General features: G+C 42.7%; 1 protein-coding gene across 2 annotated transcripts in view; it reads left to right on the top strand.

The window, feature by feature from the left end:
- The window catches only part of HEATR5A (HEAT repeat containing 5A), a 238,349-nt gene that overhangs the window by 205,903 nt on the left and 19,890 nt on the right, over positions 1 to 12,556 (top strand). For both annotated transcript variants that reach the window (XM_073609190.1, XM_073609189.1), the window contains 3 exons: positions 2,057 to 2,281; positions 2,368 to 2,510; positions 2,779 to 2,992. In XM_073609190.1, the coding sequence (XP_073465291.1) occupies positions 2,057 to 2,281; positions 2,368 to 2,510; positions 2,779 to 2,992 (582 nt within the window). The remainder of the gene's footprint in view (positions 1 to 2,056; positions 2,282 to 2,367; positions 2,511 to 2,778; positions 2,993 to 12,556) is intronic.

Genomic DNA, 12,556 nt, shown 5'->3' with positions numbered 1-12,556 from the left:
CTCTGTTAGTGGCCATTGGAGAGCAAAAGTCTGCTCTTTCCTCAGACCTATATGGAGTTCCTGTGAGTGTGTTGCCAATGGCAGTCTTTGGTGTTAATTTGTAACCACTTCAGCCCCGGAAGAATTTACCCCCTTCCTGACCAGAGCACTTTTTGCGATTCGGCACTGCGTTGTTTTAACTGACAATTGAGCGGCCATGCGACGTGGCTCCCAAACAAAATTGGCGTCCTTTTTTCCCCACAAATAGACCTTTCCTTTGGTGGTATTTGATCGCCTATTTAGTTTTTATTTTTTGCGCTATAAACCAAAAAATAGCGTAAATTTTGAAAAAAAACGCATTATTTTTTACTTTTTGCTATAATATCCCCAAAAAATATTTTTTTAAAATTTTTTTTCCTCATTTTAGGCCGATGCGTATTCTTCTACATGTTTTTGTTAAAAAAAAAATCACAATAAGCGTTTATTGATTGGTTTGCACAAAAGTTATAGCGTTTACAAAATAGGGGATAGTTTTATGGCATTTTTATTATTATTTTTTTTTTTTACTAGTAATGGCGGCGATCAACGATTTTTATTGTGACTGCGACATTATGGCGGACACATCAGACATTTTTGACACATTTTTGACACATTTTTGGGACCATTGTCATTTATAGAGCAATCAGCGCTAGACAAATGCACTTATTCCTGTGTAAATGACACTGGCAGTGAAGGGGTTAACCACTAGGGGGCAGTGTAAGGGTTAAGTATGTCCTGGGGAGTGTTTCTAATTGGGGGGGGCATGGCTACGTGTGACACGTCACTGATCTCTGCTCCTGATCACAGGGAGCAGAGATCAGTGACACTGTCACTAGGCAGAACGGGGAGATGCTTGTTTACATTAGCATCTCCCCGTTCGTCCTCTCCGTGAGGCGATCGCGGGTATCCCTGTGGCGATAGAGTCCGCAGGACCCGCAACCCGACTCACGGAGCTCCCGGCCAGCACGCAATGGCACGGCGGCAAATTTAAAGGGACGTACGGGTACACCCATTTGCCCAGCCGTGCCATTCTGCCGTCCTACATCGGCGTGCGCCGGTCGCCAATGCCGTGCCAATTTAATATTAACTACAGCCAAAACTTTTTTTTTTTTTTTTTTTTGAGCTGAGAAGTGCTAGAATAAAATTTTGCTTATCAAGCCACTTGTCAGTAGCCCAGTAGTCCTAGACTCAGCAGTCTCCAGAATATGGGGGGAACTCACCGGTATCCCAGCTGGCTGACACTTTTCAAAGGCATCACCTTTTTCATTAGAGCCTTGCCATCGGCCAGCTGGGATCCTGGTGAGGTCCCCCATATTCTGGAGACTGCTGAGTCTAGGACTACTGGGTTACGGACGAGTGGCTCGATAAGCGAATTTTAATAATGCGTTTTGTGAGTCTTCCTTCATTATGATTTTTAATAAAAGCTGTGGGATAATGCACTAGGCTGATGCGTCCTCTTTTGTTTGTTTTTTATTTAAGCTAGCCATACACTGATGTAAATTTATCTGGTTCAGCAGGGACTGGTCGAATTTCAATCAGCATGTGGTAGTGCCCGCTCAACAGAAGTCGATCAAATAAGAAACTTTTATGTTGAGCAGTGACTGACACACACTGACCAAAATTCATCTGGTTCCTGCTTAACTGGCTGCATTTTGATCAGGGACATGCTGGAAATGTATTTTATTGCCCATGGTCAGAATACAATGTCCCACTGGAGGGAATTCCTCCATCCACCTTGTTTGGATAAAGAAATGTTTTGGGGCTGAACAAAAAAATTAACAGTGTATGGCCAGCCTAAAACCTCTGCCAGGTATTATGACATCTGTTCCTGTCCAGTGACATGCGCGCTCCCCATTTCCTTGGCTTGGTGTGGCAGGGTAATAAAATTAATGGAAGTCTACTAAATGTTTAGACAACAATAAAGGTTTGACAGAAGTTCAAAATCTTTGCTACTCTGACCAAAACTTGTTTTTATTTAAGTCTTCTTACACTATTACTCCACATTGTTGCTTCATCATTTTTACTCTCCCTCATTTAGGAAGTGTCTCAATCCTGCCCACACTGCTGTACCTGGTAGTGGGGGTTCTTCAACACACAGCTCAAAAACTCCAAGATGGTAGATTACCTGTGACAGTCACCTCTGCCTTACAAGCTCTTAAGAATATTGTGTCTTCTCCTATGTCAAGAGTAGAGAAAACCAGGGCATCATGGTCCAGTCTTCTACACAGTTCTGCTGCTTCCATGCTTCAGTCCTGGGATTCGGGTATGTCCTTTTCTGGTCATGACAAAAATATCTCTCATCTCTTGAATTTTGACAATCGCAAACTGATTACTGATTCATTTATGTAGGTCAAGAGAAGGACCAAATAGGCCTGCTGACTGCTCTTACCATATTCCTACTGTCAGCTAATCCAGAGGTATTAGCAGAGCCAGGAATCCAGGCGGGCTGCTTACAGAGGTTTCACAGTTGCTTTGACAGCAAGGATGCCAATGTAAGGTTCTGTATGTGCTGCATTTCTATAGAAAGGTAGACTTATAATAAAATAAAGAAAATAACACAAAACCTTTAAAATCATTGTATTGAATGCTGTAAGCATGTCTCTGATGTATTGTGGTTTTAGATTTAGAAATTTATATCTCTGATATTGTTGGCGTTTTTTTTTCTCATGCTTTTTGACTGAGCATGTCCAAAACTTTAAAATGGCATGATGTTGTGCATTGTGCTTTTTGTAGTCATGTACTGTTTTCTTTATTGTTCAGGAACAGCTGAAATGCTACCGGCTCATTCTGTCCATTTTCCAACATCCTTCTCATGAATTAGTTGCTCCATACATCCGTGACTTGGCTCCACGTGTGGTTCGTCACTTGAGCCATGCAGATAGCAGAAAGCCTCAAAGTCAACCTGAGCTTCTGGTCCTGCAGGAGGGGATTCGATTACTGCAAGCACTTATTACTGCCAGCGAGGAACGGAACCGTAAGCATTCTAAACTGAAATTTTATGTGCATCTTTTACATGGACAAATTCTGAGGTTTGGAGGCATTTGCACAGTTGTCAAGTTTATCTGTATTTTAGGGTTTGATCCTCCAACATAGGCCTGGGGAAACTGCACGCAAAATGCATAATTGTATATGGATATTTGTACATATACCATGTTTTTATATTCAAAATAATGTCTGCGTGTGTGTATATGTATATAATATTTTTTTTTTTAACAAAAAAAACGGTTTATTAAAGGTGTATCCAAATTTAGGTACAACACATGGCAGTATAAAGTTAGGTAAAAGAGATATTACAAAAGGCAATTTGCAGAGACACATTGGTACAGCACATAAACCAATCACTGATACTAGAGAAAAGGGTTAAAAAACTGGACAAAGTTCATCTCAACTATCATCAAAAATGCATAAACAGGAGAGCAAATGTTGATCTTTAGCACATTAATCATTATTATCAAAGAATTTGAGAGAAGAGGGGATTCAAAAAGAAAGCATGGACAGCAAGCCTGATGGGGTATTTGGATAAGAGGGGGAGGGGAGGGGCAGATGTGGGCAGGAGATGAGGAACAAACAATACAAGTAAGGGAGGGGGTGGGAACCAGGAGCACAAAAGAAAAAAAACACAACAGGCTCTCAAACTCCATCTAAGGCATTTTTCCAATAAGCATCTATTCAGGTAGACCACACCTTGTTGAAATCCTGGGGACAATTCCTACCGTTGTAGGTAATTTTTATAAAGGGGAGTACCAAATTAATGGTTTTCTTCCAGGCACTGAGTGTTGGGGTGCGGGAGACTTCCACCTCAGTATTATCTCCCTTCTTGCATAAATCAGGGCATAGTTAAATTAATAGTTTAGTGTATCTATCTGCCACTACATCCTCCATGTGGCCCAATAGGAGAAAAAGTGGTTCAGGGCGCAAAGGGATATCATAAAGTTGACTCGGGGTCTGAGTTACCGATTCACAGAAGGGGGTAAGCACAGCACAGGACAGGACCATACCATGTTCGGAAATGTACCAGTGGATGCAGCACACTTCGTACTCAGGGGAATCAACTTGTGGATAAATGCTGGCTAGGCACTGAGGAGTGTTGTGGACCCTATGCAGAAATTTAGGTTTAATGAACCAGTCTTTATCCAAGATCATAGAGGTGACATAGGTGAATATGCAGTCCTCCTCCAAGAGCTCAGGCATATCCGAGTGCCAGCGCTGGAATATGTGGGTGGACCTGGTATTGTAAGCTAGGGAGGGGCGAAGATACACGGAGGATAGGTGCTTCCCCATCACCTGGGAGACAAGGAGACAGTCCGGTCAGACTCTAGGAGTATAAGCTCAGGTAATTGTGCCCTAAGTGCATGTTTCAATTGCCAATATCGAAAACCCATAGACCGTGGCAGTGAGTATTCCCATCTCAGAGTGGCAAAGGGCAACACCTGCCCTTCTGCTATAACTTGCTTTAGGCTAATTTCACACTGAAGGCGTTTTTCAGGCATTTTAGTGCTAAAAATAGCGATTGTAAAGCACCTGAAAACTGCCTCCCATGCCACTCCAGGTTGAAAGCTCGAGTGCTTTCACACTGGGGCAGTGCGCTTGTGAGATGTTACAAAAAGTCCTGCAAGCAAAATCTTTGTAGCAGTTTGAGAGCGCTGTATACAGCGTTCCAAAACCGCCCCTGCCCATTGGCATGCATGGGCAGCGTTTCCGAAGTGCCTGAAAAACGCTTTGGAAGCGCCGCAACCCGGTTGGTTTTAACCCTTTCTTCGCTACTAGCTGGGTTAAAAGCGTCTCGCTAGCGGACGAAAAACGCCCCCTAAAACTACGGTAAAGCAGCGTGGCCCCAGTGTGAAAGTAGCCTTAGTGTCATCACCCCCTCACGAAGCACCCACAACTTCAGATCCATGACTGAATGAAGGTGAGGTAGCAAGGGATTGCCCCACAGGGGCAAATGCGGGGAGAATTTAGAAGGCTCTCTGTATATACAGTGCATCTGGAAAGTTTTCAGAGCGCTTCACTTTTTCCACATTTTGTTATATTACAGCCTTATTCCAAAATGGATTCAATTCATTATTTTCCTCAAAATTCTACAATGACAATGTGAAAGAAGTTTGTTTGTAATCGTTTCAAATTTATTAAAAATAAGAAAAAATCACTTGTACATAAATATTCACAGCCTTTGCTCAATACTTTGTTGAAGCACCTTTGGCACCATTTACAACTTTAAGTCTTTTTGAGTATGATGCTACAAGCTTGGCACACCTATTTTTGGGCAGTTTCTCACATTCTTCTTTGCAGGACCTCTGAAGCCCCATCATGTTGGATGGAGAGCGTTGGTGCACAGCCGTTTCCAGATCTCTCCAGAGATGTTCAATCGGGTTCAAGTCTGGGCCCTGGTTGGGCCACTCTAGGACATTTACAGAGTTGTCCCGTCTTGTTATCTTGGCTGTGCGCTTAGAGTTGTTGTCCTGCTGGAAGCTGAACCTTCGCCCCAGTCTGAGGTCCAAAGCGCTCTGGAGCAGGCTTTTCATCAAGGATGTCTCTGTACGTTGCTGCATTCATCTTTCCCTCAATCCTGACTAGTCTCCCGGTTCCTGCCGCTGACAAACATCCCCACAGCATGATGCTGCCACCCCCATGCTTCACTGTAGGGATTGTATTGGCCAGGTGATGAGCGGTGCCTGGTTTCCTCCAGACATGACACTTGCCATTCAGGCCAAAGAGTTCAATCTTTGTTTCATTAGACCAAAGTTGGTGGCTTCCATCTGGTCACTCTACCATACAGGCCTGATTGGTGGAGTGCTGCAGAGATGGTTGTTATTCTGGAAGGTTCTCCTCTCTCCACAAAGAAATGCTGGAGCTCTGTCAAAGAGACCATCGGGTTCTTGGTTACCTCCCTGACTAAGGCCCTTCTCCCCCTGATTGCTCAGTTTGACCGGGCGGCCCACTTTAGGAAGAATCCTGGTGAATCCAAACTTCTTCCATTTAAGATGGTGTGCTGTGCTCATTGGGACCTTCAATGCTGCAGAAATGTTTCTGTACCCTTTCCCAGATCTGTGCCTCAAAACTATCCTGTCTCGGAGGTCTACAGACAATTCCTTGGACTTCATGGCTTGGTTTGTGCTCTGACTTGCACTGTTAACTGTGGGACCTTATAGAGACAGGTGTGTGCCTTTCCAAATCCTGTCCAATCAACTGAATTTACTACAGGAGGACTCCAATCAAGTTGTAGAAACATCTCAGGGATGATCAGTGGAAACAGGATGCACCTGAGCTCAATTTTGAGTGTCATGACAAATGCTGTGAATACTTATGTAAATGTGATTTTTTTTTTTTCATAAATTTGCAAAGATTTCAAACAAACTTCTTTCACATTGTCATTATGGTATTGTTTGTAGAATTTTGAGGAAAATAATGAATTTAATCCATTTTGAAATAAGACATAACAAATAACACATAACAAAATGTGGAAAAAGTGAAGAGCTGTGAATACTTACCGGATGCACCGTACTTCGGGCCTGATTCCACAAACGCAGAGTCTCCTGCATTGGTCCCATAACTGAGGGGTAAGCTCTTGGGCCCCTAAATACTAAATTACTCAGGGCTACATAAGAGTCTAATGTAGCTGCCTCTAGTGTCACCGCTGAGTTTTGTCTAGGCTGGGAGAACCACCACTGGACTGTAACCAGCACCGCCACCCAATAGTATAACTGAAAGTTGGGCAAGGCCAGGCCGCCCTGCGATAAGGGCAACTGCAAGGTCGATCTGGCCAGCCAGAGGGTCGGCCAGCCCAGACAAAGGTCACTACAAACCCATCCAGTTATCGTAATAGCGACTTGGGGATAATGACCGGGGTGTTAATGAAAAAATATAGAAACTTTGACAGATAATTTTTAGTAAATTTACCCGGCCTACTGGGGTCAGGGGGAGAGTTTTCCAGGAGGTGCATTTACATGCAGACTGAGAAAGGAGAGGAAGAACAGTCTTCTTTAAATAAACCACTGTAGTTCCCCCGACACGGATCCCCAAGTAGGTAAATTCATCCACCCACTGAAGCTGAGTATGGGTGTCCGCGGTGCAGAAAAAGTACTAACTTATCCCATTTAATACGAATCCCAGAGAAATGGCAAAACGGTCAATGACAGCAAGAGCCTCACAAAAAAACAAAGATGTATACGCCAGATACAGCAGAGTGTCGTTGACATACAGAGAGAGAGCTTCTCCACTATGGAACTGTGTTGGCAATGTTTGTACATCACCTAAATGATTAATGATGCATAAAATAAGTGATTAAAACCTTTTGTCTGTATAGAAATCAACCAACGCAGTTGCAGCTATTACGGATAGAATTAGAAACAAATGATAACTGTGTGAAAAGAATAACAATCAAATTTATTAATACAGAAAGAAATGTTAGAATAATCAGAGATTGCCAAATATAACATAGTGATGTTACAAATACAATGTTGCCAGTCTACAAATATAATAAATGCAAAAAAGGAGATATGGTTACATTTGACATACACATGCTATCAAGGTATTAAGGCAAATCCTAGGATAGAAAAAGTTAGAGAAAAGAAAAGAGAAATAAGATAATACGGATACATTAAATAGACAGCCCTTTCGTGACCATGCTTCATCGAGACCATGAGCCTAAGAGAGAGCGCATCCCTGGCAGCTTTGATTTTTATGTTCTCTCTCCACCCATCCCCACCAAACACAGAAATGGACTACTTTAATTGATTCAGAGTTGCATCAAATTCTGATTGGCTGAAATGTTATCCTAGTTGGCCATCATGCTTCTCACACAAGCATTAGACTCTCTTCGGTGCCTCTCTGTCTACCATTTTTATGGTTGTTAGGTAAGCAACCCTCTTTTATCCTAGCATAGCCAGTTCTGACATTAGCATGTCAAAGTCCCCTGACCAAGTGGTGCCACAAAGTCTGATAAAGTTATCTACAAACAAAAGGGTAACTTACAGGGGGGACAGAAAGTATTCAGACCCCCTTAAATTTTTCACTCTTTGTTATATTGCAGACATTTGATAAAATCATTTAAGTTCATTTTTTTTCCTCATTAATGTACACACAGCACCCAAATTGACAGAAAAACACAGAATTGTTGACATTTTTGCAGATTTATTAAAAAAGAAAAACTGAAATATCACATGGTCCTAAGTATTCAGACCCTTTGCTCAGTATTTAGTAGAAGCACCCTTTTGATCTAATGCAGCCATGAGTCTTTTTGGGAAAGATGCAACACGTTTTTCACACCTGGATTTGGGGATCCTCTGCCATTCCTCCTTGCAGCTCCTCTCCAGTTCTGTTAGGTTGGATGGTAAACGTTGGTGGACAGCCATTTTTAGGTCTCTCCAGAGATGCTCAATTGGGTTTAAGTCAGGGCTCTGGCTGGGCCATTCAAGAACAGTCACGGAGTTGTTGTGAAGCCACTCCTTCGTTATTTTAGCTGTGTGCTTAGGGTCATTGTCTTGTTTGAAGGTAAATCTTCGGCCCAGTCTGAGGTCCTGAGCACTCTGGAGAAGGTTTTCTTCCAGGATATCCCTTTACTTAGCCGCATTCATCTTTCCTTCGATTGCAACCAGTCGTCCTGTCCCTGCAGCTGAAAAACACCCCCACAGCATGATGCTGCCACCACCATGCTTCACTGTTGGGACTGTATTGGACAGGTGATGAGCAGTGCCTGGTTTTCTCCACACATACCACTTAGAATTAAGACCAAAAACTTCTATCTTGGTCTCATCAGACCAGAGAATCTTATTTCTCACCATCTTGGAGTCCTTCAGGTGTTTTTTTTTAGCAAACTCCTTGCGGGCTTTCATGTGTCTTGCACTAAGGAGAGGCTTCCGTCGGGCCACTCTGCCATAAAGCCCCGACTGGTGGAGGGCTGCAGTGATGGTTGACTTTCTACAACTTTCTCCCATCTCGCGACTGCATCTCTGGAGCTCAGCCACAGTGATCTTTGGGTTCTTCTTTACCTCTCTCACCAAGGCTTTTCTCCCCCGATAGCTCAGTTTGGCCGGACGTCCAGCTCTAGGAAGGGTTCTGGTCATCCCAAACGTCTTCCATTTAAGGATTATGGCGGCCACTGTGCTCTTAGGAACCTTAAGTGCAGCAGAATTTTTTTGTAACCTTAGCCAGATTTGTGCCTTGCCACAATTCTGTCTCTGAGCTCTTTAGGCAGCTCCTTTGACCCCATGATTCTCATTTGCTCTGACATGCACTGTGAGCTGTAAGGTCTTATATAGACAGGTGTGTGGCTTTCCTAATCAAGTCCAATCAGTATAATCAAACACAGCTGGACTCAAATGAAGGTGTAGAACCATCTCAAGGATGATCAGAAGAAATGGACAGCACCATAGTTAAATATATGAGTGTCACAGCAAAGGGTCTGAATACTTAGGACCATGTGATATTTCAGTTTTTCTTTTTTAATAAATCTGCAAAAATGTCAACAATTCAGTGTTTTTCTGTCAATATGGGGTGTTGTGTGTACATTAATGAGGAAAAAATGAAATGATTTTAGCAAATGGCTGCAATATAACAGAGTGAAAAATTTAAGGGGGTCAGAATACTTTCCGTCCTCACTGTAGTTATCCCCTGCCCATGGAAGACATCAAACGGCTTTTAAGAAACAGGAAAAAAGAAGTCTTGTAAGCTGGGCCCATATCTCCTCATGATATCAAAAAATATATTACGTACATGATCCTCCCTCCTGTAAAAACACACACATATAAATAAATATATATATATATATATATATATATATATATATATATATATATATATATATATATATATATATATATACACACACACATCCAATGGGGCATGGTAATTTAATTAGAAAGTCACAATTGATATAAATATGAAGCGCAATATTTTTCCACATCAGTTCCCCCTAAAGTTCATTCTTCAACTTATGCCCTCCCTCAATGATTTTGTACCCACGCACAACAGCCAAGAAGTCCCGACCCTTCTCCACCACCATTTCCAGTGCATAGTTATCGTTTTGTTTGCATAAAAGAGGATAATTCTTAGAAAGGTTTGTACATTCTTAGATATGCCTTCATTGTCTATATATCCCAGCAGGCATCTCAGGGGATTACAGATATTAGATAACTGAGTGAGGGAACTGATAAGGGCCGTGACCGCCGACCAGAATTTTTCGGCGGGTACTCCCACATTAAGTGGAAAAATGTACTATCAGCCATGCCACATTGAGAACATGTTGCGGAGGGCAGTCTCTTTAGTCTATAGAGTAAACAAGGGGTAAAGTAGGACCTGTATAATAATTTGGTTTGAATGACTTTATCATGGGAAGAGATGACAGACGATACCTGAAGGAGAAGCACTTCCCGCCAAATATCCTCCGTCCGCTTTGGTATGTCAGATCGCCATTTGTTTATTTTTTTTTATTGGCGCTAATCCTTGTTGTCGTAGTATGGAGGAGAGTTTTGTAGTACGTGGGTACCAGTTTAGTGTGAGATGGGTCAGTCAATAAGAATTGGAGTGGGGAGGGTTGGATGTCTTTTTCGAAGGCCAAACTGTGTCATGGTGGTATGGCGTATCTGCAGATATCGGAAGTAGGCTGTAGGGGGAAGGCCATAGTCCCTGCAAAATTCGGCAACGGAGGGAAAAACATTCCCCAAATATAGGTGGGAAATCAGTCTAACCCCCAACTTGAACCAGAAACTCCCATCTGTTCTGCGGAAGAATTCTGGTAGACCTGGGTTACCCCACAAGGGAGAAAGTAGCTTTGAAAGCTTGAATATCCGTATGGTCATAGATAGAACTGTCCTACCCTCCTGTCCCCTGGTGGAAAGACGATGTATTAGGTTTTGAAGGGATTCATAGGAAATGAGAATGGCTGCCTCCAATGCTGTTTTCCTTGGGGTAGAACCACCAATGTGCATGGGCCAGCTGAGATGCCACATAATAAGTTTGATAGCAAGGGAGCGCCAATCCCCCTTCCAAAATAGGTAGTTGTAACGTGTTTTTTGCTATTCTCGCCACCCCTTCCCCCCCCAAATAAATTTAGTAAGAATTGTGTCAATTTCTTTGAATTTGCTTTTGGGAATGTATATTGGGGAGTTACCCAGAATATATAAAAAGCGTGGTAAAAAGATCATTTAAAAAATATTTATTCTACCCAGCAGCGTCAGTGGAAGGGTGGTCCAGGTCTTAAGCGTATTCCCCATTCTACTAATGAGTGGATCTAAATTAATTTTAATGTATGAGGAGATAGGCCGCTGTATCTCAATGCCTAGGTAACGAAAGGTATGTACAATCTGGACGTGAGGGTGCTAGTGTAATTGAGGTGAATTGGTCCAGCATAAACAACAGGGATTTGTCCCAGTTTACCTGGAGGCCAAGAAAGTGCCCAAAGCGCTGGATAATATCCAGTAGAGTAGGGAGTGATGACTGGGGGTCCGCCAAATATATCAACATGTCATCTGCGTATAAGGATACCTTTTCTTCCAGGCCCCCAGTCGTCAGTTCCATGACCTCCCCACTAGACCTGATCAGCGCTGCAAATAGTAGTGGCGATAGAGGGCACCCCTGCCTGGTGCCCCTGTTTATCATGAAGGGGTTGGAGATAGTTGTATTTACGCTCAATCTAACTGTAGGTTTGTAATATAGTAACTGAACCCATTTAATAAACGTGTCACCGAATTTGAATTTTGATAAAACCTCCATTAGATATGGCCATTCAACCGAGTCAAAGGCCTGCGTGGCCTGCATGTTGGTAAAGAGTCGCCATAAATTAACTGAAGTAGATCTTCCAGGGATAAATCCTGTCTGATCCACTCCAATGACAGTAGTAATGATCGTATTTAATCTCTGGGCAAGTACTTTGGCCAGAATTTTTATATCTGAGTTAATTAGGGATATTGGTCGGTAAGATTCGCAGAGAAGATGGTTCTTGTGAGGTTTGGGGATAAGGACAATTGGCACCTCAGACATAGAGAGCAGCAGCTGTCCTGTCTTCAGGGCATAACTGTATACCCTAAGGAGATGTGGAATCAGTAACTCTCTATATTGCATATACCATTCTATAGGGAATCAATCCAACCCTGGCGTCTTATTTCTAGCGAAGGGCTGGATGGCTTCGCCTATTTCCTCGGTCGTTATGGGGGAATCTAGCAATGAGACCTGAGAATCTAGTAATTTTGGAAGTGAAATATCCTGCAAATAGTCGTCTAATTCCACAATAGTGTAATTAGACACTAGTGAAATATAGAGTGGAGAAGAAGGTAACAAAAGCCTCTACTACCTCTTTCGTCTATTCCACAATTATGCCCTCCGAGTTCTGAATTCTAGGGATGTTGCATGGCTGGTAGTCTGGTCTAGATATGTAGGCTAGCAGACGGCTATTTTTGTCTCCAAATTCGAAGAGTTGCTGATTTTGATATAGCAGTTTTTTCTGGGTTCATTTGAGTAATACCATGTCTAGTTCCCTGGCTTTGTGTCGCCAGGTAGCCTGTTGTTCAGGCTTAGGGGACGCGGAGCAAGCCGCCTCCGCCAC

The sequence above is a fragment of the Aquarana catesbeiana genome, linkage group LG13 (assembly GCF_042186555.1).
Source record: "Aquarana catesbeiana isolate 2022-GZ linkage group LG13, ASM4218655v1, whole genome shotgun sequence".
Lineage (NCBI taxonomy): Eukaryota > Metazoa > Chordata > Amphibia > Anura > Ranidae > Aquarana > Aquarana catesbeiana.
The sequence above is the reverse complement of the archived record's forward strand: the minus strand, read 5'-3'. Positions and strand labels throughout refer to the sequence as shown.